Source organism: Vicugna pacos, chromosome 6, assembly GCF_048564905.1.
Source record: "Vicugna pacos chromosome 6, VicPac4, whole genome shotgun sequence".
NCBI lineage: Eukaryota > Metazoa > Chordata > Mammalia > Artiodactyla > Camelidae > Vicugna > Vicugna pacos.
Window position 1 is genome coordinate 25,127,051 of NC_132992.1, and position 23,633 is coordinate 25,150,683.

Below are 23,633 nucleotides of genomic sequence, written 5' to 3' on the forward strand. Positions count from 1 at the left end.
ACATCAAAAAGACAAAAAAAAATCAAAAGACAACTGAGGAAAATATTTTCAACAACAAAAGCCACTAGCTAACTTCCTTAATATAGAAAAAGCTCAATCAAAAGGAAAACAGGAAGACCTTATGGGGAAAAACAGACAAGACACAAATAGAAATTTCAAAAAAAAAAAGGAAACTGAAATGACTAATAAGCTTATGAAAAAAAGTTCAACTTTACCAGCAATAAAAATATACAAATGAAAACAATTTAGTCTTTTTTAATCACCAAATTACCTATAAAATTGATAATACTCTAAATATTAAAGAGGCTAAAATGAAGACAAAATTTCATTTACCCTACTTGTAGGAGTTTACATTCATACAAACTTTTTAAAAAACAATTTGGCCATGTGAATCAGGATCATTAAGAATCATAACCTTTGACACACAGTACATGGTATATTTCCATTTAGGAAACCATGGGTTCCACATTCACAGACACGGAGGGCTGACTGTGCCATTACATGTGACAACATGGATGAAACTTAAACGCATTATGCCAAGAAATCAGACATAAAAAGCTACATATTATATGATTCCATATATACATGAAATGTCCAGAATAGGCAAATCCAAAGAGACAGAAAGTAGGTTATAATAGTGGGTGTCAGAGAAGGGAGGTGAAGGTATTGCAAATGATGGCTAATGGCTGCATGTTTCTTTCCAGGGTGACAGAAACATTCTGGAATTAGGTAATGGTTACAGAATACAGTAAATATACTAAAAACCATGGAACTGTACACTTTAGGATGGTGAATTACATCTCAAAAAATAAGAAATAAATTAAAAGTTAATTTTTTTAAAGGGTATTGAAATAGAACTTTTAGAGATATGGGATAATGATCACAATATATTCAGCTAAAAAAATCAAACTATAAAATTATACTCAGTCTTATTTCAATGCTTATTTCAACACTCAATACTAGCAAAATAATAGAGAAACCAGATTAACCATATTAATAAATTATATAATCTTTCTGAAGGGCAACTGTAAAGTGAGCACCAAAAGCATTAAAAATCACATATATTCTTTGATCAAGAAATTCCACTTTTAGGAATCTATCAGGGACATAAAAACTTAGCTGCCAAGGACTTCATTACAGGGTCGAATGAGACAAAATTAAAGGAAACCTCAACGTCAATCAGTAAAGTATATCCATATGAGAAGGTATTCTGTGAAGATTTTAAATGCTGTAGAACAGTATTTGATGAGTCATTCAACAATATCAGACACATAAAATAGGGGAAATATGATAAAGATATATTAAATTTAACAAAAAAGAAAACTCAGGGTACAAATGCATATATTCATATAATCAACTGAAAAGGATCAAATGAAAGGCCAAAATTTGACCTATAAATAGTCTAAGGAAAAAATATTTTTAAAATCTTCCAGACTAAGGAAAAAAGAACACCACCGCCTTGTCCTAAAACACGATGAAAACACCAAGATGAGAAGATATAATATCAAGATATTTCCTTAAGGCATTTTCCTCAAAGTTTCCAAGTTTATGGCTAGTCAAGAGTCAACACTACCATGAGTCCATGCCACTCCAAATGTTCAAAGAACATGTCAGAACTCATTTGTTTTGGATATCTCTGTAAGATTAAGGCCAACGTTGAAAATATCCTCCAAGTTATTATGTTAAGATACTTACAATGCACAACCTCTCACAATTTCCCTTATATTCCTAAATTCCCTTTTCTCATTAAAATTCTAGCAAGTTAAATTGGAAAGCCAATATGTACCCAACCTCTATTAAGTTTCCAGAGGTCAGTAAAACTGTACCTCCCACACATCTGAATTCTATTCCCTTTAAGTCAGTAGTCATGTCATCTGTCTCTTTGGTAACTCACAGCTCTCAGAGCATCTGGTCTTCTTGCATTTAACAGTCACTCTAAAGACATGATCACACATGTCTGGAGTTTATCCTGGTGCATGTGCAGAAGAGAAACAGGTTTTAACTATCCAAGAAGCTATATTACAGACACAGAAATCTTCTAAAAACGTTCTATACCTAATCATATAGGGTATTCAGATGCTCACCTAGAACCAGGTACATCATAGGGTTAGACACATGTGAGATGCTGAATAAATGTTTATTAAAAGAAAATACATGAATGACAGTCTTCAACTCTCCCTTACAGCTATTCTATTACTATGCTAAAAAATTTTCCTTGAAATAATAATAGTTTTCACCAGCAACCCTGTTCTAATCACTCTTCAGTTTTTTCTGTCTGTCTGCCAGGTGTTTGGAAGGAGACTGTGTGTACCATACATGAGGGAGTATTTCTAGGTAAGTGAGTCAGATTAAACACACTATTTTTTTTTAAGTATATATGTACTATAATAAAAAGAATGGAAAAGAGGGATACAGACAGAAGGGAATCAACTTCTAAAAAATGAAATTTGGAGCCAAAAAACAGAGGTTAACTCCATCTATTTGTGGAACAGTTTATTCCCCCAACTCCTAGAACCACGCTGCCACTCCTCCTTCCCAGGTCAAAGGAGAAAAGTATATAAAAAATGTTTCCCTTCTTGAAAAACAAGTGAGCATTAGGAATTCCCACAGCACAATACCATCCCCAAAGCCTGATGTCAACAATCCTGATCAATGACTATAGTTTCCAGTTTTTCAGTGTCTTCTCTTAAATGTGGACAACCAAGGACTACCATGTACCTGAAGAAAGCCACCACAAGAGAGAGACCAAGAAAAACAAACCAAAAAATTACCCTGGAAGAGACAAGAGATACCTGAAGGCCAGAAAAAAAAAAAAAAAAAACCTTAAAAAAATTTTTTTCTCATTTCCATTTAAGATAGCACATCCATAAAATAAGGGAGGAAAAAAAAAAACATGAAAAAGGAAAACTCAAGAATCAAAAAGAATTCCTGGAAATGAAAAAATGATCACAGAAACAAAATTCAATGCTAAGCACAAAATAAATTTGAGGGCATTTCCAAGAAAATGAATCTCCTTTTGGAAACAGAAATGGAAAATGAGAGAAAAAAATAAAGCAACTTAAGTGGATCTATGCAGGAGGTCCTATATCTAACAAGAATTTCAGAAAAGGAAAAAAAAAGGGAGAAGAAAGAAATTAATAAAGAAAAATATAAAAGGTATGAGTCTACAGATGGAAAGGTTCACCTAATATTTAGCACAATGAATTCTAAAAGACACAGACTGAAATATGTTGTGAAAATTGAGAACTCCAAGAATACAGAAAAGAGCCCAAAAGCTTCCAGAGAAAAATAAAAGGTCATCCAAAAGGGCAGAGAATGGCATCAGGTTTCTCAACAGCAGGACTAAATGCTAGAAAACAATGAAGCAATGCCTTCAATATTCTTTGAGAAAAATCTTCACCTAGAATTTTATGTTTACCCAAACTATCAATCAAATGTGTCAGCAGAATAAACATTTTCAGAATGCAAGGAATCAGAAAAATCACTCCCATGCACCCTTTGTTAGGAAGTTATTTGTGGATTTACTATGACAGACTGAGGTAATAAACAATGAAAAAGGAGGCCATGGAATCCAAGAAATAGTGGAATAGCCAAAGACAGCCATGCAAACAGCCCAAACTGCAACAGAAGGATACAAGCTTTGGGGAGGGAAAGTATACACAAAAGAGGATTCATTAGAATATCCGATTTTTAAAAGCATGTTTAAGAAGAAAAAAAGCAGCAGCAGCATATGATAAAGAATATAAGAGGAAAAAATTAAAATCCCATTAGAAGAAAGGTAAGACATTTAGCTAACAGAATAATGGCTCCCCAGAGACGTCTACATCCCAACCCCTAGAACCTCTGAATATGTTACCTTGCAGATACAGATGCAGTCAAATTAAGGACCCTGAGATGGACTATCCTGAATTTTCTGGGTAGGCCAGTGTAATCACAAGTGTCACAATTATAAGAGTGACAATGGAAGCAGTCAGAGAAAGACTGGAAGATCCTACACTACTGGTTTTGAAGATGGAAGATGAGGTCAAGAACTGAAGTACACAGGTGGCACCTAGAAGCTAGGAAATGCAAGGACAGATTCTCCCCTGAAGTGTTCAGGAGGAATGTAACCCTGACAATACCATTATTTTAGGACTGCTTATCTCTAGAGCTGTAAGAGGATAAATGTGTTTATTATTCATACCACTAAGTTTCTGGTATTTTGTTAGAGCATCCATAGGAAACCAATGTGAGACACCACATGGAGAGAGAGACCACCTAAGAGCCAAGACGGTAGGTGAAGTACCCCAGTAGACAGTCGGCAGAACCCAGACATGTGAGACAACCGCCTTGGAGGTTCCAGCCCAGCCCAGATACCAGCTAAATGAAGGTGCAGCGATGACCCCAGCTGATACAACATGGGGCAGAAGAACTGCCCAGTTAATGCAAAGAATGTAATAATAATACTTGAGAATAATAGGTACCAGATTTATGACCCCCCCCCGAACCTAATAAAACTGGCAATTTGTGTGAACTAGTGATTTTCAGACACTGGACATCAAGGAGCACAGGGCAGTGATCCTCAAATAGGGGAAGCAAATGTTTCCCTATAACTGTCCCAGCTTACTGTCTGGACAGTTTCCAGGCTGTGATGCAGGGGGAGGTGGGGGATCCCAGACAAAGCCTGGGTATAGATTAAAGGCATAAAATGGGAGTGATGGGAGACAACTCTCTAGAAAACTCTCTGAAGAGATTCATAGTTGGGAATGCCCCCACCCTCCAACCCCCTCTTTAATTGGAACATACTCCACAGCCTTGAGGACACTATTAAGATTTCTTCAGGCATCAGTACTGCCTGTATCTATTCCTAAATCCTTCTTTCTAGATCAGTTGCTCACTGTATCTATCTCACTGCCACATAGGATGCCTTCTTTTTACCTTTATATATCCTATACAAATTGTAACATCTATGAGTTTTAAATAAACGTGAAAGATCTGGGGAGAAATTAAGATACTTGCAAACAGGGACTTATGCAAGACCAGGATCACTGTTGAAGACCGGTAGTTGGCCTGAGCAGGTGCTTCAGACAGTGATAAAGTGCAAATTGTGGCACAGTTACATAGTAACAGACACCACAGCCTGAAGAGCTGTCGCACAGTACCACCTACAGGTCACAAATGGGAAAACAGCCTTACCTTTGCTCTATCAGACCATCCAAAAGACTGCACTGTTACATCTAATCGTTTCATCAACATCCGTCGGCGGCACTCATATTCACAGGAAAGAGCATCATTGATTCTTTCCAGTTTTTCCTAAAGAATTTGAAAACAAAAAATCGTAACCTTCAGACTCATTATGCACAGCCAAAAATTTGAAAATTGTGGTCAATACTTCTTACTAATTCAAAAGCTTGTACTTGATCATTTTCTGATCCCATGAGGCTTTCAGTAAATTAGTTAAGTGACAGAGTATTTGATAGAACATTTATGATATTCAGAAGATACTAAACATACAAATTAAGCTCTACAACTGGTAGAGTTTACCTCATCTTCAATCACATGTGTTAAGTAAAGTGTCTACCTGCAAAGTAGTCTGGACCAATAAAAAAAGAAAATACCAATAACTACACTTTTTTGTGCAACTATACTTTTCAAATTACAACTATGCTAACATATTGGGCAGTATAAATACTCCTGGCTTGTTTTTCTTTTTAATGAATTAATAATTTGATTAAAGAAATGTTAAGACCTATTGCTCTAGAATATCACTCTATTTTAATTCTCCAAATAATACATGCCTGCTACATATTGTAAAATCTGGATGCCCATTGATAAAATTGGCACATTCACTAATTTAATTACATAATAGTAATAAAAAGGGGTGGGGATTTACCGCCTGTTCCAGATTTAAATCAATTTTCAGCAGTGGTTTGCCCACATGATTTTTCTGGACTTTTGAGAGAATATCTTTCACCTAAAAATAAATATAAAAGATTGTGAAAATGTATATCTCTAATTTAAAATAATCTTATTCTTGCTTAAAATGTTGTTTTAAATGCTAGAAAATTAATAAAATGTTAAAGGGAAATAACTAAAATATACCTTCGCATACTAGGAAAGAATATCACTACAATACAGTTTATTTTTTAAAGAAGCACTAGTTACATTAATTCAAGCTCTAGCATATCTTTTCCAGAATAAGAAATAATGTACACAGAACAGTAAAGAAGTAGCTAACAAATTTTATGATGAGAATCTATATGTTTTAAGTGCACATGGAACATTTTCTAGAATTGATCATGTACTTGGGCACAAAAGAAGCCTCAACAATTTTAAGAAGACAGAAATTATCTCAAGCATCTCTTCTGACCACAATGCCATGAAACTAGAAATCTACTATGGAAAAACAAAGGAGAAAAAAATGACAGCATTGAGATTAAACAACATGCTACTGAAAAACCAATGGGTCAATTATGAAATCAAAGATGAACTAAAAAAATATTTTGAGACAAATGACAATGAAAACACAATCACACAAAATCTATGGGACGCAGCAAAGGCAGTACTAAGAGGGAAGTTTATAGAGATATAGGCCTTCCCCCCAAAGAATAACAATCTCAAATAAACAATCTAATCTACCAACAAAAAGAATCAGAAAAAGAAGAGCAAAAAACCCCGAAAGTCAGCAGAAGGAAGGAAATAATAAAGCTCAAAGAGGAAATAAATAAAATAGAGATTAAAAAAATAGAAAAAAATCAATCAAATCAAGAGCTGGTTTTTTGAAAGAGTAAATAAAATTGACAAACCTCTGACCAAGCTCACAAAGAGAAAAGAGAGAGCACAAATAAGCAAAATAAGAAAGGAAAATGGAGAAATTACAACCAATATCACAGAAATACAAAATATACAAGAATACTATGAACAACTATATGGAAACAAAATGGATAACCTAGAAGAAATGGACAAGTTTCTGGAAACATACAGTCCACCAAGACTGAATCAAGAAGAAACTGACCACTTGAACAAACCAATCACTAGAAATGAAATCGAATTAGCAATAAAAAAAAATCTCCCTACAAATAAAAGTTCAGGACCAGATGGCTTCACTGGGGAATTCTACCAAACATACAAAGAAGAACTCATACCGGTCCTTCTCAAACTCTTCCAGAAGATTAAAAAGGAGGGAATACTCCCAAACTCATTCTATGAAACCACCATCACCTGATACCAAAACTAAAGACACTACCAAAAAAGAGAATTTCAGACCAATATCACTGATGAACATAGATGCAAAAAAATCCTTACCAAAATATTAGCAAACAGAATCCAACATCACATAAAAAAGATTATACACCATGATCAAGTTGGTTTCATCTCAGGGACACAAGGATGGTTCAATACATGCAAATCAATCAATGTAATACATCACATCAACAAGAGAAAGGACAAAAACCACATGATCATCTCAACAGATGCAAAAAAGCATTTGATAAAATTCAACACCCATTTATGATAAAAACTCTCATCCAAGTGGGTATAGAGGGGACATATCTCAACATAATAAAAGCTATATATGACAAATCTACAGCCAGCATAGTACTCAACAGTGAAAAACTCAAAACCTGACTAAAATCTGGGACAAGACAAGGCTGTCCACTCTCACCACTCCTATTTAACATAGTCTTGGAAGTCCTAACCACAGCAATCAGGCAAGAGAAAGAAATAAAAGGGATCCAAATTGGAAAAGAGGAGGTAAAAGTGTCACTATATGCAGATGGCATGATACTACATATAGAAAACCCTAAAAGTTCCACACAAAAACTACTAGAAATAATCGAAGAATTCAGCAAGGTAGCAGGTTACAAGATTAATGTTCAAAAATCAGTTGCATTTCTTTATACTAATGATGAATCAACAGAAAAAGAAAGTAAAGAAACAATTCCCTTTAAAATAGCACCCAAATTAATAAAATACCTAGGAATAAATCTAACCAAGGAGGTGAAAGACTTACACATGGAGAACTATAAAACATTGATTAAGGAAATTAAAGAAGACTTAAAAAAAATGGAAAGGTATCCCATGCTCCTGGATTAGAAGAATCAATAATGTTAAAATGGTCACACTGCCCAAGGCAATCTACAAACTTAATGCAATCCCTATCAAATTACCCAGGACATATTTCACAGAACTAGAACAAATCATAGTAAAACGTATATGGAATCACACACAAAAGAGCCAGAATTGCCAAAGCATTACTGAAGAAAAAGAAAGTTTGGGGGAATAACCCTCCTGGGCTTCAGACAATACTACAGAGCTACAGTAATCAAAACAGCATGGTACTGGTACAAAAACAGACACATAGACCAATGGAACAGAATAGAGAGCCCAGAAATGAACCCACAAACTTTTGGTCAACTAATCTTTGACAAAGGAGTCAAGAATATACAATGGAATAAAGACAGTCTCTTCAGCAAATGGTACTGGGAAAACTGGACAGCAGCATGTAAAGCAATGAAGCTAGAACACTCCCTTATATCATACACAGAAATAAACTCAAAATGGATCAAAGACTTAAACATAAGACAAGATATAATAAACCTCCTAGAAGAAAACAGGCAAAATATTACCTCACATACATCTCAGCAATGTTCTCCTAGGGCAGTCTACCCAAGCAATAGAAATAAAAGCAAGAATAACCAAATGAGACTGAATTAAACTTACAAGCTTTCGCACAGCAAAGGAAACCATAAGCAAAACTAAACGACAACGTACGGAATGGGAGAAAATTTTTGCAAAAGATGAAACAGACAAAGGCTTGATCTCCAGAATATACAAGCAGCTCATCTGAATTAATAAGAAAACAAACAAACAACCCAATCCAAAAATGGGCAGAAGACCTAAACAAGCAATTCTCCAAGGAAGACATATGAAAGATCAATAGCCACATGAAAAAATACTCAATATCACTAATTATCAGAGAAATGCAAATCTAAACTACAATGAGGTATCACCTCACACCAGTCAGAAGGACCATTATTCAAAAGTCCACAAATGATCAATGCTGGAGGCTGTGGAGAAAAGGGAACCCTCCTACACTGCTGGTGGGAATGCAGTTTGGTGCAGCCACTGTGGAAAACAGGATGGAGATTCCTCCAAAGACTAGGAATAGACTTACCATATGACCCAGGAATCCCACTCCTGGGCATATATCCAGAAGGAACCCTACTTCAAAATGACACCTGCACCCCAATGTTCATAGCAGCACTATTTACAATAGTCAAGACATGGAAACAGCCTAAATGTCCATCGACAGATGACTGGATAAAGAATAAGTGGTATATTTATACAATGGAATACTATTCAGCCATTAAAAATGACAGCATAATGCCATTTGCAGCAACATGGATGTCCCTGGACAAAGTCATTCTAAGTGAACTAAGCCAGAAAAAGAAAGAAAAATACCATATGGTATCACTCATATGTGGAATTAAAAAAAAAAAAGAAAACAAATGAACTTATATATAAAACAGAAATAGAGTCACAGACATAGAATACAAACTTGTGGTTGCTGGGGGCGGGGAGGTGGGAAGAGACAGACTGGGAGTTCAAAATTTGTAGATACTGACAGGTATATATAGAATAGATAAATAAGAAATATATGCAAGATCTTGTGGTAGCTCATGGCGAAAAAGAATGTGACAATGAATATATGTATGTTCATGTATGACTGAAAAATTGTGCTCTACACTGGAAATTGACACAACACTGTAAACTGACTAACAATAAAATAAAATAAATTAAATAAAAAGAATCTATATGTTTTATGTGAAATGACTTTGGAGTTTCTTATTCAGATGGCACTCTCATACCCTGGGATACTCAAAAGTGATACTAAAACCTTTGCTGAGTACATTGGTTTTTCTCAAATAAATATTTTGCACACATTGCATTGTTCAGCAAGACAACACTGGAGAGCAAGCCCTCTCAATTAGTCACCACATGAAGCATTTCATTACTTTTGCAAAGCCACTGATCTGAATCATTCAAAACATTTTTATTTTAGTAAACAAAGTGTAGGCATTTGCTTTAGCAATATCAGAGGTCATTTAAACAGAATGAAGTATTTACAGTTACTTAGTTATAACGTATCTAGAGAAAATAATCAGGAACAGTTTAAATTTTGAGGAGTATAAAGCTTAATGTTGGGGAACCTCTTTTAAAAAGAATTAAAAATTATGCACACAAATTGGCTTGGAAGCTGGTGGCAGTAATGGAAAGTGACTGTCAATGGACACAAGGTTTCTTTTGAGAGTGATAGAAATATTCTAAAATTAGATTTTGATGATGGTTGTACTCTAAGAATACTAAAATTCAATGACTTGTACACTGAAAATGGGTGAATTTCATGGGACAAAAATATTATCTTGAGAAAAGATGTTTTTGAAAAATAAGCTTAGAAAGAACTTGTGCACATGTGAGCTCCCAAAGCTTAAGCTTTATTAGCTTCACAGTGAATCTACCACTTCAACAGTGCTGACTAACACAATTCATACATACCATACAGAATCATTAACTTATTTTCTTAAAACATATTGTTTCTGTAGATTCCCCACTATTGTAAATACCTTCAGTTCTGACTGTTATTTCACATACTTCTAAAAGTTTTAGTCCAACTCTTACTCAAGAAGGATTCTGAATGCATGTTTGTAGCTTCTTACATGTAATCACCTTCCCAGTATTTCAACATTAGAACACAGTTTTACTAAATTGGAGAATTACCTGTGATAGAGAGAGTTAAGAGCAGACTCTGGAGGTTGACAGCCTGGGTTCAACCCTCAGATCGACCACTACTACTGAGAAGTTTGTTGTCTAATTTATTAAATCTTTCAGTACTTCAATTTCCTCAAATGGTTATTGTAAATAATAATAGTATCAACTTCATTATAGATGATGTGAAAATTCAATGAGTTATTACATATAAACATTTAGCACAGTAAATGCTATGTTAGAAGTTAATATTACTACAATTACTTTAAATTCACATTTAAACAGCTTCAAGTTAAAAACTAATGATACATTTCCTCCCTAATGGCAACAAAGTATCCTCTGGACACATCACACGAAAAAGAAAGAAAATATGGAAATTTTAGCTTTTGCTAGGGACTAGAGGGAAAATGAAGTCCTTTCGGGTGAATATTTAGCCAGGATGGCCACAGTAGCTACCCTTATAATTAGCCTGCCAGCATATGAACATAGAAATTACAGCCTGCTTTAAGTAGAAAAAAGAGGTTTTGGAATATTTTTATTACTAACTGAAACCCATAAAAAGGAAAAGCCTCTTTGAGATCAATATGTGGAAGCACTGGGAGATTAGGAAAGTCCAGAAACAAGTCTCAATCTGAAATAGTCCCAGATATTTTAGCCAACCCCAGATCATTCTTAATTCAGAGAAACAAATCCTGAAGAGTAATTAATAACTCCAGAACAATGTTCTTGAGCTAGGGTTCACAGGCTTATTCTTTGGTTTGCAAGTTCTAAAAACAGTTTTTAAAGTTTTTAATATTGTACTTTCATCTTAATGATACTAAAAATTCTCTTACATTAAGATAAGTCTTTTTCTTTTTTCATTTTATAAATTATCAATGCAAAACGAGTACTTTATTCAAGGATTTAGTTTAAAACAGCATATCTAGGGGAGAAGGATATAGCTCAGTGGGTAGAGCATATGGTTAGCATGCACGAGGTCTTGGGTTTAATCCCTGGTACCTCCGTTAAATTAAAAAATAAGTAATTAATAAATAAACAAACCTAATTACCTCCCCCCAAACACACACACAAAATTTTTTAAACAGCATTATCTAAATGTCTAAAAACAATTTTAGTACCTATTCTTGAGGGTGAGAATTTCTTTTCCTTTAAAATGCATCCTGTATTACTCCCCTCAAGGATTCCTACAAAATCTAGGAACTAAGTCAGAATTTGGTCTGCAAGAGTAGCATTCTAATTTATGGCTCGACTGAGAGAAAGGGTAGTTTAATAACTGAAAACACAAAATTCAAAAAGCTAGGGGTACAGAGTTTGTAGTTGTTTTTAACTACTCCATCAGCACACTCATTCATTTATTCACTATACAACAAACATTTACTAAACACTTACCTAACAGAAATTATGGATTTCTTTTGTTCACTACCACAGACAACCACACTGCAATTCTAACAATGTCCATGAAAAATAAATTTAGTTTGCCTTTGATTTTGTAGGAAAACTATTTCTTTCATTATATTGTATTATAACCTTGTTTACACAAGGGACCCTTAAATCTGCAGTGGTTTCTATTAAGGCAAACTTTCACAAAGCCTAGCACGTACTCATTAAGATCTGATTCCTAAATATTAGCTACAGACAAATTAGGTTACATGCATATTAACTCCAAATCCAAAATTTAGTTTACATGAAGATAAGCTTCTCATGAAATAGCATGTACACCTAAAAGGAAATACAGTTGACCCTTAAACAACACAGGTTTAAATTGTGCTGCTCCACTTATATGTGAATTTTTTTCACTAAATAAAAGTACAGTACTACCTGATCCATAGCTGGTTACATGCACAGATGTGAACCATGAATGCAGAGGGCCAACTATGAAGTTGAATGTGGATTAATGACTTTGCAGAGGGTTGGTGCCCCTAACCCCCACATTATTTAAGGATCAACTGTATTTTCATTTTTAATACATTTACACATTAGCATTTAGTTGAATTTTGGGAAAATGAAAAATAAAATAAATACAATACCTTTGATTCCACTTGGTTTAGCATAAGCGGAATGTCAGAAGTTGCTGACTTAGGAACACCAAGGGTATCACAGATAGCTTGAACTTCCTGATAAATTTCACTATTTTTATCTAGTTGAGAATTTTTACATTTCTTGTTCTGTAATATCTGTAAAGCTTGAAGCTCTGTACTTAAAAATACTATAATAAAAAAAGAGAAAAACAAATAATGTTAAAATACACAAGAGCTCCTTAAAAATCCCACCTCTGGGTATATATCCAAAGGAGCTGAAATCAGGATCTCAATGAGATCTGCACTACCATATTCACTGCTGTATTGTTCACAATAGTCAAGACACGGAAATAAGATATGGAAACAACCTAAGTGTCCTTTAACAGATGAATGAATAAAGAAAATGTGGTATATGTATACAGTGGAATATCATTCAGCTTTTAAAAAATAAAGAAATCCAGCCATTTGTGACAATACAGATGAACTTGGAGGACACTGTGCAAAATGAAATAATGACAGAAACAGAAAGACAAATATTAATGGTATCACTTTATGAGGAATCTCAAACTCCTAAAGTAAAGAGTAAAATGGTGATTGCCAAGCTGGGGGAGAAGGAAACAGTGAGTTATTAAATATAAATTTCCACAGAACTGAAGATCTGTTTAATAAAGTTTTGAAATCAGAGGGACTTGGCATAGTCCTCATAAGCAAAGTCAGTTATACAAGATAAGTAAGTCCTAGAGACCTACTTCACAGCACAGTGCCTATAGTTAACAATATTGTACTGCATACTTAAACAATTTTAGGACGGTAGATCTTATATTAAATATTCTTATCACAAAAACAGTAATAAAGAGGGCAGAAGGAAATTTAAAAAGAAAAAGTGCTTACCTGCAAAGAGTTTACAGGAGAGACCCATCATTAAATCAAAAATTTAAAGAATTGTTTAAGAATGTGTAAGATTGAAAAAATATTCTCTCCCTAATTTGCACAACTCAAGTCAGGAGAGAATGTAGAGCTTTAACTGATCTATATGCAGATAGAGCAATTTGAAAAGCTGTTAGCTTTTAAGATAGACCACCCCAGGCTGTTCACAAGTCCTTTCACTGTCACCATTTTACTTCATCCTTTTACCAGCCACATTTTTCAAAAATCTTAGATGGAAAAAAAAAAACCAAACAAAACAAAATGGAAACAAACTCTATACACAGAGAACAAATGGGTGTTGCCAGAGAGGAGAGGTGTGTGGGTGGGGGTAAAATAGGTGAAGGGGATTGAGAGGTACAAACCTCCAGTTAGAACATAAGTAAGCCACAGGGATGTAACAGACAGCATAAAGAATATGGTCAACAGTATTGTAGTAACTCTGTATGAAGACATATGGTTACTAGACTTATCGTGGTGACCATTTCATAATGTATGCAAATGTCAAATCACTATGTGGTACACCTGAACCTAACATAATACTTTATGTGAACTATACGTCAATCAAAAAAAAAAACAGTAAAAGATATCATTTGGAAAGCAAATCATTAAGCAAAATTTAAATCATTACAGTCTTGTTTTAAATTTCACAAGACAGTTAAAATATTGGGCGTTTGTTTTTATTTGTTTACACATATACACACACTTTAATACAACAGCTTCAACTTCAGCTGAGCAGAAGAAACATCTAACAAACTGTTTAGAAGTACAAATGCCAATACCCGACCCTCAGAGATTCTGAACCAGCAGATCTGAAGTAGGATCTGGGCATCTGTGTGGTTTTAGACTCAACGTGACTCTCACAAGCAGGCAGGACTGAGAGCCAATAAATTAAGATTCTTCCATGCAATCTACACATGGTAGTCTACAGAGCCCACAAAAAAATTAAGACCAATATGTATCAAACTTTGCTTATGCGGACTATGCCAAAGTCCCTATGGTTTTAAAACTTCATTAAAACAGATCGCCAGTTCTTCAAAAATTCATATTCTAGACAGAACCTGTGTTCTTTGGAAATGTGCTCTATGTAACAGTACAAACAGGAGTTCAGTTTAGTATTTAAAATGTTAATCCATGCAGATAGTAAATAATGCAGTGAGAAGTCTTCTCCCCACTGATTCTCAGATTCTCCCTTTCCAGAGGCAACTATCGTTAGTTTCTTGAACATCTTTTTAGGCATATATGTATATTTAGTATATGTATCTACCATCTAAACACTTTTATTTCTTATATACAAACAAGAGCATACTATACATGTTCTGTATACTTTTTATTAACCAGTATACCTTAGAGATCATTCCATATTTACACATTTCATCTATTTTCATTCTAATGGCTATATAGTGCGATACCACTGCAAAGATGCACCACTTTTATTTAACTACTACAAACAATGCCATAATGAACATTCTTTTATTTTTGTACATTTAGTATGTATTTGTAGTCTCTGAACTCCAAGTCAAAAGACAGGTGAATTTTAATTGTGTTACTGAAAATTTTCCCTTCCAAAAGGTTGTACCAATTATTCTCCTACCCCATTCCATTGCCTGTGGTATATGAGAATGCTTACTCCCTCAAACCCGTGTTGACTTTTTATTCCTGGTATTTGCCAGCCTGGTAAGTGAAAAATGGTATCCTGTCATTTTCTTCTTGTGACTCTTTAACTTTGCAGGATACTGTGCATCTTTTCATGTTACAAGCAATTTTTTAAAAACTTTTTTCTGTAGAATGCCTGCTCATGCCTTATGTACTTTACACATTTTTCCAGTGAGTTTTTATCTTTATAAAAGCTCTCCACACAGTAAGGAATTTGGCCCTTTTTATTTTATAAATGTTGCAAACACTTCCAAGAAGAACATGAGGAATGTTATTATATCATGAAGATAAAGATGAAATACATGCTGGTTAAGACTGTGAATTGGTATAACCTCTCTGGAGCAAATATGGCAATACATATGTAGACCAGAGATTTTTTTTAAATGTTAATAATCTTTGTCTAAGTAAAAGTAACAAAAATATGAACAGAGAAATTAATTTAAAATAGAAAAATCTAAGTACACCCAAATTTGAAATCTATTAAAAATGTCCATAGCATAGAACATTATGTAGACAATTTAAATTACTTTTTCCAAAAAAATACTAAGTGATGAGGAAATTCTCACAGTACATTAGATGAAGAGACGGAAGAGCAGCAAATGCATCTGTAACAGACCTCAATCTTATTCAAAAGTGTGTGTACAAAGAAAAAAGAGAAGGAAAAGGAAATACATCCAAAGTTATTCACGGTCTTCTCTGGGGAGTGAAATTATAAATGATTTTCTTCTTCACAATTTTATCTACTTTGTAAGATTTCTATAATAAACATGTAATTTTTCAACATGTAACAGAAAATTTACCATTCTAACTATTCTTAAGTGTAAGGTGGCATTAAGTGCATTCACATGGTTGTATGACCATCACCACTACCCATCTCCAGAACTTTTTCATCTTCCCCAACTGAAACTCAGTACCCATTTAACACTAATTCTCCACTTCACCCTGCCTCCTGAGCATGTATTTTCATAATTAGAAAAAAGTATACCAATTTCTCTTATATCTCTTTACTTTTACTGGGACCAGAAACTTATATTACCACTATTGCTGAGATTCTTAGGAGCTAAGGCAAAAAGGGAAACGGATGATTCGCACAGTCCTCACTGACTGACATAAAGAGTATGCAAGTTCCTCACGGCCAGGGCTTCTTAGCTTCCTTTTTGTCCCAATCCACTAAAAGGTTACTGTGACCTTCTATTAATAACAATGGATTATTAAATCAATGACTCACACTGAACTGGAGGAACACGAGAAATATATTAAGAAATGGGGAAAAGGACACATAATTTTTATTCTCCCAAAACACACAAGGTAATTCAAACATCAACACTTCTATCACCATAAACACATACACACAATTTCTGCTCTAATAAAATTAACATTACTAACACTAGAGCACAGAAGGAATATATCATATGTATAAATGGTACAACCTAAACTAATAGAAATCTTCAACAGATGTTAGAAAAATTCTTTCAAATAGTCACTGTTTGTAGAACTTTCAAAACAGTATGAAGTTAAACTAACTGAATTTTAAGAAATTTAAGGGCCCCAATACAAATAAATGGATCTGCTATTTATGGTAATAGTTTAGAGACTGCGTAATCTGTATTCCAAATTCACCACTGATAATAGGTCACACTCACTAGTATTCAAGTGGCCCAAAGGCACAATTTTTTTTTTAACTGATGTATCTTTAATACATAGAGCAGTTTCTTATACAGTAGTAGGTGATCAATAAGTATTTTTTAACCAACAATCATTCAGTGCCTATCATCTAATAATCTGCTTAGCAGCCTAGTTTGAGAGAGTTTTAAGATTAAATAGGACTCTGAAGATCACCAACTTTAGCTAACTAGTCATAAATGTAAAGAGAATAATTAGGTGAAGGAAAAATTACTAAAGTACTATATAAATCACAATCACAGGGCATTCTATATTGACCAAATAAATCACAAGTGTTTGAAATCTTAAGAGAGTACATTAGTAGAATTTATACTACATTATAATAAATATCTGAGTCAGTTTTATATTTTAAGCCAAATATTAAAACCTTTCTAATACACAAAATGTCTAATGCTTCATTAATTAAAATTCATACATTCTGACTGAAAATACCAAAAACCACATCAAACACATGCATTTAAGTGTTCAAAGAAACATTAACTTACATAGAAGTTTCAAACAGTCATCCTTCTTTTTTAAACGGTCTTTAATATCTCCTGATATAAGTACAGAATATGGACATGCCATTTCTTTTAAAAAGCCACTTATCTCAAGCTGGAAGCTTTCTAGATCATCTCTCCCTTTGAAAAAGAAAAAGCATAAAACATTTACTGAATATTTACTATATAATCTGATACTATCAAATCTACCACCAGTTGATTTTACTTTCACATCCAACTCTAAATTTTCACTTTGACATTAAATCCTCACAATTGTGACCCCAAAGTTTAAGTAAGGGTAACCAAACATATTTCTACATATAGAAAGTGAAACTTAAATTCAAGAACATTAGTATTTAATCATGAGATTATAAATATTTTTATATGTAAATCTCTGATAAGTATCTTCCAATGAGCTTTCCATGAAAACAGATGAACTGGAAATAGTTTATGTTAGTAACTGAAATGTTAAAAAGCACTATTAAGGCTACAATTATTAATTGATTTCAGAGCAAATTATCAATTTCTATAGTTCTATGGATTCAGATAATAAATGCAATCATCTAATTAAGCCCCAGTGCTTATCTCTCTTTCATAATCTAATTACATGGGAACTTGTGTATGTTCTGAGTTCAGCTTATTATACTTTGCTTCAAGAGAATGCTATTATATTTGGTAAGGGAAAAAAACAATTTAAAAGTAAGGACAGCTTCAGAAGGGAAGGCTACTTTGTCTCCTAGCAAATGCCCAATATACTTTTATTTTTCATTTTGTTATATGTCTGAAATTCTACCAATCAAAGATTCACAAGGACTCCAGCTACCAAGACAGTAACGAATTAAAAAAAACCTTGTGAGTTAGTGGAGTTTTTTTAATAAAAGAATTCCTATGTGAATCCATGTCCTGAGTTACAGGTTTGGTAATACAATCTAAATTTGGGATTAAATGTACTTCAAAAAAAAACTTTAATTCAAAATAAGCAATATTTAAAAATTAAACTTTTTAAATAACCAAATTCAGACTCTACTTTTTCTGAAACACAATACTAAGTTCAACACAGCAGATAAACAGCAATTTATAATTTTGCACAATTTAAGAGCCAACTTTGGATTAATCAATATAAAATTTAATCCAGATATTTAAATCATATGTTGAAGTTACTCATATTAATGGTTTTTCTTTGTACAGCGCACACATTATAGATAAAACTGCAAATCATAACCTATCATTTCGTTCAGAAAAGTAAATAAAACTCAATGGCAATACCAGCTGAAGTGATACTTTCTTCCAAGCTGCACAAAGATTTTATTTGAGAGCCTAACCAAACACAGAGCTCTGAAAATTCAGGTGAAGACAGTCCATCCTCTGCTGCCTTGGTAAGGGCTTGCTCTTCTAACAGTGGCCCCTTATACCTAGAAAAGAAGACATAAAAGGTTAAAATAAACAAACAAAACCCTAATACACCTAATACTTTTTAGTCAAGGTCTGTTGCCTGTTTTTGTAAATAAAGTTTTATGGAAATTCAGCTAATACATCCATTTACAGAATATCTCTAGCTGCTTTCACATATCTGTGACACAATATAGTCAGTAAAGCCTAAAATTTTTACTATCTGGTCTGTTATAGAAATAGTTTGCTAATTTCTGCTCTATATAATTAACATTTCACTGTTTTTTCTGTTTTAAAATTTTTTAGTAAAATTATCAACCAATTTTAAGATAAATATTACATATAACACAAAGTCACATGCAGCAGAGTTTAATAACTATACTAGTTACAAGAACAAGAAAAAAGAAATATAGTGAAAACAGATGCAAATTTTAAGTTTAAAAAATGAAAGCTAAAAAGGACCTATGAGATTATCTTAACATTAACCATTTCTTTTATAATTTTATACTTTTAAACACTGCTACAAAGTATTTGAATAGAACCTTAAATTTTCAAAGCATTTTTATATATTATCTTAATTGAATTTGATACCAGTTTTCTACTTTTATTGTTTTCTGTGAGTTTTTTTCACACTATAAACTTCAGCATATTTGACGGCTTTTAATCCATTGTACTTATTTTTCTTTTGATACTCAAATTGTCCTATCTCTGATTAGTGGAAGCCCATTCATGTTTGTCAATGAGTCCTTTGACTTGTACCCAGTATTCTTCGAATATTTTCCTTGCTTTCTATGACAATATGCTACTGCCCTATAATTGTAATCAGCCACTTCTCCAAGAAGCCCTGATTCGTTTTCATGGTATTTAGAGCACACAATCTGGTACTAAAGGTTAGTCCCTATAACTGTACCTTTTTAAGAGAAGTTATATCAGAAGTTCACGTTGCTATTCCCAATTTAAATTTAGAATTGTAGGGTTTTCACTTATTTTGCTTTACATTTTTATCTATTTTCTCTTACAGTGAAAATTCTGGTTTATGACATTTACATAACCCTAGTGAATATAAAAATAAACATAAATTACATAGTTTCAGAATAGAAAAATCAGCATTATTACTAATAAAATTATTGTATTGAAAATAATTTCTATCTTTAGAATATATTTCAGTAAGGATGTATAGAAAAACAATTCCTTTTCATGTGATTAAACCTCCTACTCAATATAAACATGTTTTTTTGCTTTCAATTTTTAGGGATGTGTCTCTTTTTTGTTTTGATTTCATTTTTATTTAATTTTGCTTTATAATTATGTAAAACATTCATATGATTTCAAAATCTAATTTACAAAACAAGGTACAATCAGACAAATCTGGCTTGCAATCTTAATATTGGCCCCACTATTGTTCCCTCCCTTCCTCATAGGAAACTATATTTATTAGTTTGGGGTTGTCATCCTAAAATGTTTTTAAATGTAAACATAAACATATATATATATATATCTTTTCAAAATAAAACGCAGCCTACCATATACTGTTCTATTCCCAGCTATAAACACACACACACACACACACACACACACACACACACACACACACGTATTTACATACACTGGAGATCCTTAGAGATACTATTCAATCATTTTTATAGTTGTATACTACTCCACTGTCTGGATGCACTATATTTTATTTACTATGCCTCCACTGAAGGACATTTTAGTTTTTTGCTATTACAAAAGATTTGGCAAATTTTTGTCAGTGTGTATATGGGATAGATTCCTACATACGGAATTGCTGAATCAAAGGGTAAATGGATATGTAACATTGCTAGATTCAATTTTCCTCTACAGAGGTTGTACCATTAAACGTAGAAGAGTATCCACTCTCCCATAATTCAAAAAGCTGTCAAGCATTTGACCATCTGGTATCTCAGTATAGTTCATTTCTCCTATGGCAAGACTGTACATCTTTTCATATGTTTAAAGACCATTTGCATTTTCTCTAAATTATTTGTTTGTATCTCATGAAGGGTAAGTATTTTCAAATCCCCATTTGCAGGTGAGAAATTAAGGCTTAAGAGGGTTAGGATACCTGCCTTAAGTAGCAGACCAGGAACCAGGCTAGGCATGTGTGTGTAAATAATTCCTCTAATCTTTACAGCAATGCTTTGAAGTTAGTATTATCCTAATTTTCTAATTCTGTAGGACCAGAAGATAACATCAAAAGACAAATAATTGAAGACTCTGATTTAAATCCAGATTTGACCCCAAATGTTCCACGTGAACTCTTAAACTTCTGTCTACACTAATTAAGGAAACAAAGCAAATAACCTGGCCATGTGATGCAGCCAGATGAAGGGAGCTGGGACCAGACCATGTCTCTGCTCCCCCAGCCAAGACTAGTTCCCCTGTATTACTCTTCCTCTATGTCCTACAATGCCCCTCACTGAGATTTTACAGTAAACATCTTATTTCCTCCTACTTGCTTTCATTTCTACAATAAAGCAATATCATAAACTCTTGAAAAAATTTAGCTTATTCATACCATTGGTGATAAGTTATTATCACTGAAATGCCAATTATAAAATTCAACAAAAATTTACTAAATCACTGAAAAGACTGATCCTGAATATGTAATGCTTAATGCTTCAGCTCATCAAATCAGGAAAAAAGAAAAAAAAAATGCATTTAACAAAACTGAATATCAACAATCGTAATAACAACTGTGGGAGGGTACAGCTCAGTGGTTGTGTGTGTGCTTAGCATGCACAAGGTCCTGGGTTCAATCCCCAGCACCTCCATAATAAATAAATAAACCAAATTCCCTCCCCTCCCCACAAAAAACCCACAAATAACAACAACAAAAGTTAATAATCATAATAACAATTAACATTTATGAACTGATTTTATGCTGGCCAGTACTATGTGCTATATGTATATTAGCTCATTTAACTGTCACAATGTCCTGTAAGAAAGGCATTATTATTATGCTGTTAGTTTGTTCTATAAATTCTTATTTAATTAAGAAAGTGCTAGTCATATTCCAAACATTGGGACACCTCCCCTAGGCCTAGACTCCTCAAGAGCCAAATACACTGGCACAAACCATAGCTACTGGTCTGATACTGCTTCAAGCTCAGTAATCCAAATCTTCAGTCCAGTAGAGCCACTAGCAAACCTTCTCAAAGACAGAGCCAAGGTCTAATTTACTTTGTTTTCTATTTTCATCAACCAACATATAAAATATGAGATCCTTTCTTTCCCCTCTGTCATTTACCCACCCCACAGGCTTGCCAGCTTGCCACTTCTTCCTGCTTCCCAAATTCTTCCACTACGTTCCATCCGTAAACAACAACTCTCCCATATTGTCAATGTCTTCTCAGAAAAATCTATCTCCACCACCTCCAGCTTTGGGTGCTGTACTCTCTCAAGCACCCGAAGGTCAGATGGTGGGGGTTTCGTACTCCTTGCTTCCTAATATAGCATCCATATTATTGCTCCCCCATTATCTTATAAATATCTCCTGCTCTCTCCAGGCGGATGTGCCACCCTCTCTTGTGGTTTTCTTCTATTAATGTCTTGGACACTCAACATTTCCTGTGCCCAGTTTTCCTCTCCATTTCTATTTTTTCAATTATACTGAGTTTCTTCAAAGTCCAGATGTATATGCTATCCAATACTCTGAGTACTCAATTCCTTAACCTCCTCTTTTCCAAGCTCTGCCAGTACACAGTAAGCCACACCCAGACCTTGCCATCACCTGGAACTAAATCCACTTCCAAAACCACTCATTTGAACACATCACTCCCTGACCACAACCTGCTCTCTATCCTTCCAGCTGGCTCTTTTGATCTCTCACCTACAACTCTTCTTTGATATTATCTCTACTCCATTCTATTGTTCCCATGACATTCTCTGTATTTACTAGCTCCCTGCTGTCCTCACTTTCCCACCTGTCTAATTTAGATTCAAACATGTATCTTTTCATTTTGGTGCTCAATAAATATCTACTGAAGAAATGAACCCTTGATACTGTCATCTCCTTCAGTTCTAATATCCAATCAATAAGACCAGTAATGGACTTCTTTTCATAACCAGGGCCAACAACCATCACTTCTTGCCTCCATTACTTACAAAATTCTCCGTCTTGCTGACAGAGGTAACTTTTCACACTAGACATCTAATCATTCCCCCTTTTTAATTTAAAATTATTCAATCATGTCACACTGCTATCACAACAAACAACAAAATCCACAACATGGCCTAAAAGGTGCTGTATGCCCTGTTCCTCACCTAACTCTCCAATCCAATCTTCTAACACTGGCCCCTGCTCTCTTCCCTCCAGCTACATCAGGCTCCTTTCTACTTCAAGGTCTTTTATGTTTTGTTCTCACTGTAAGGACACCTTTGTCCTCCTTTCCTTGCCCATCCAACCTCATCTAGTTAACTCCTATTCACCCATCCTATTTCAACTCAAATGTCACTTCCTCAGCAATCTGTCGCTAACCCCTAAGACTACATAAGTCCTCCTGTCATGTTATGTCACCCTGTTCTCTTCCTTTAAAGCACTTATTTTAGTTTATAGGTAGGTACTTGTGTGATCATGTCTGCTTCTCCACCAGACTGTAAGCTCTTCTGGTGCAGGAACCAAGTCTGTTTTGCTCACCACTGACTTCTCAGAACAGTGTTGTTCTCAATAAATATTTGAAATAAAGTTCCTTCCATAATGACGGTTCTCAACCTA

At 34.1% G+C, this 23,633-nt stretch overlaps 1 protein-coding gene across 1 annotated transcript in view; it reads right to left on the bottom strand.

The window, feature by feature from the left end:
* The window catches only part of FAM98B (family with sequence similarity 98 member B), a 32,647-nt gene that overhangs the window by 6,739 nt on the left and 2,275 nt on the right, over positions 1–23,633 (bottom strand). The window contains exons 2-6 of the mRNA XM_006201630.4: positions 18,773–18,918; positions 17,513–17,647; positions 12,774–12,952; positions 5,873–5,953; positions 5,176–5,292 (exon numbers count right to left, since the gene is read on the bottom strand). Coding sequence (XP_006201692.1) covers positions 5,176–5,292; positions 5,873–5,953; positions 12,774–12,952; positions 17,513–17,647; positions 18,773–18,918 — 658 coding nt within the window. The remainder of the gene's footprint in view (positions 1–5,175; positions 5,293–5,872; positions 5,954–12,773; positions 12,953–17,512; positions 17,648–18,772; positions 18,919–23,633) is intronic.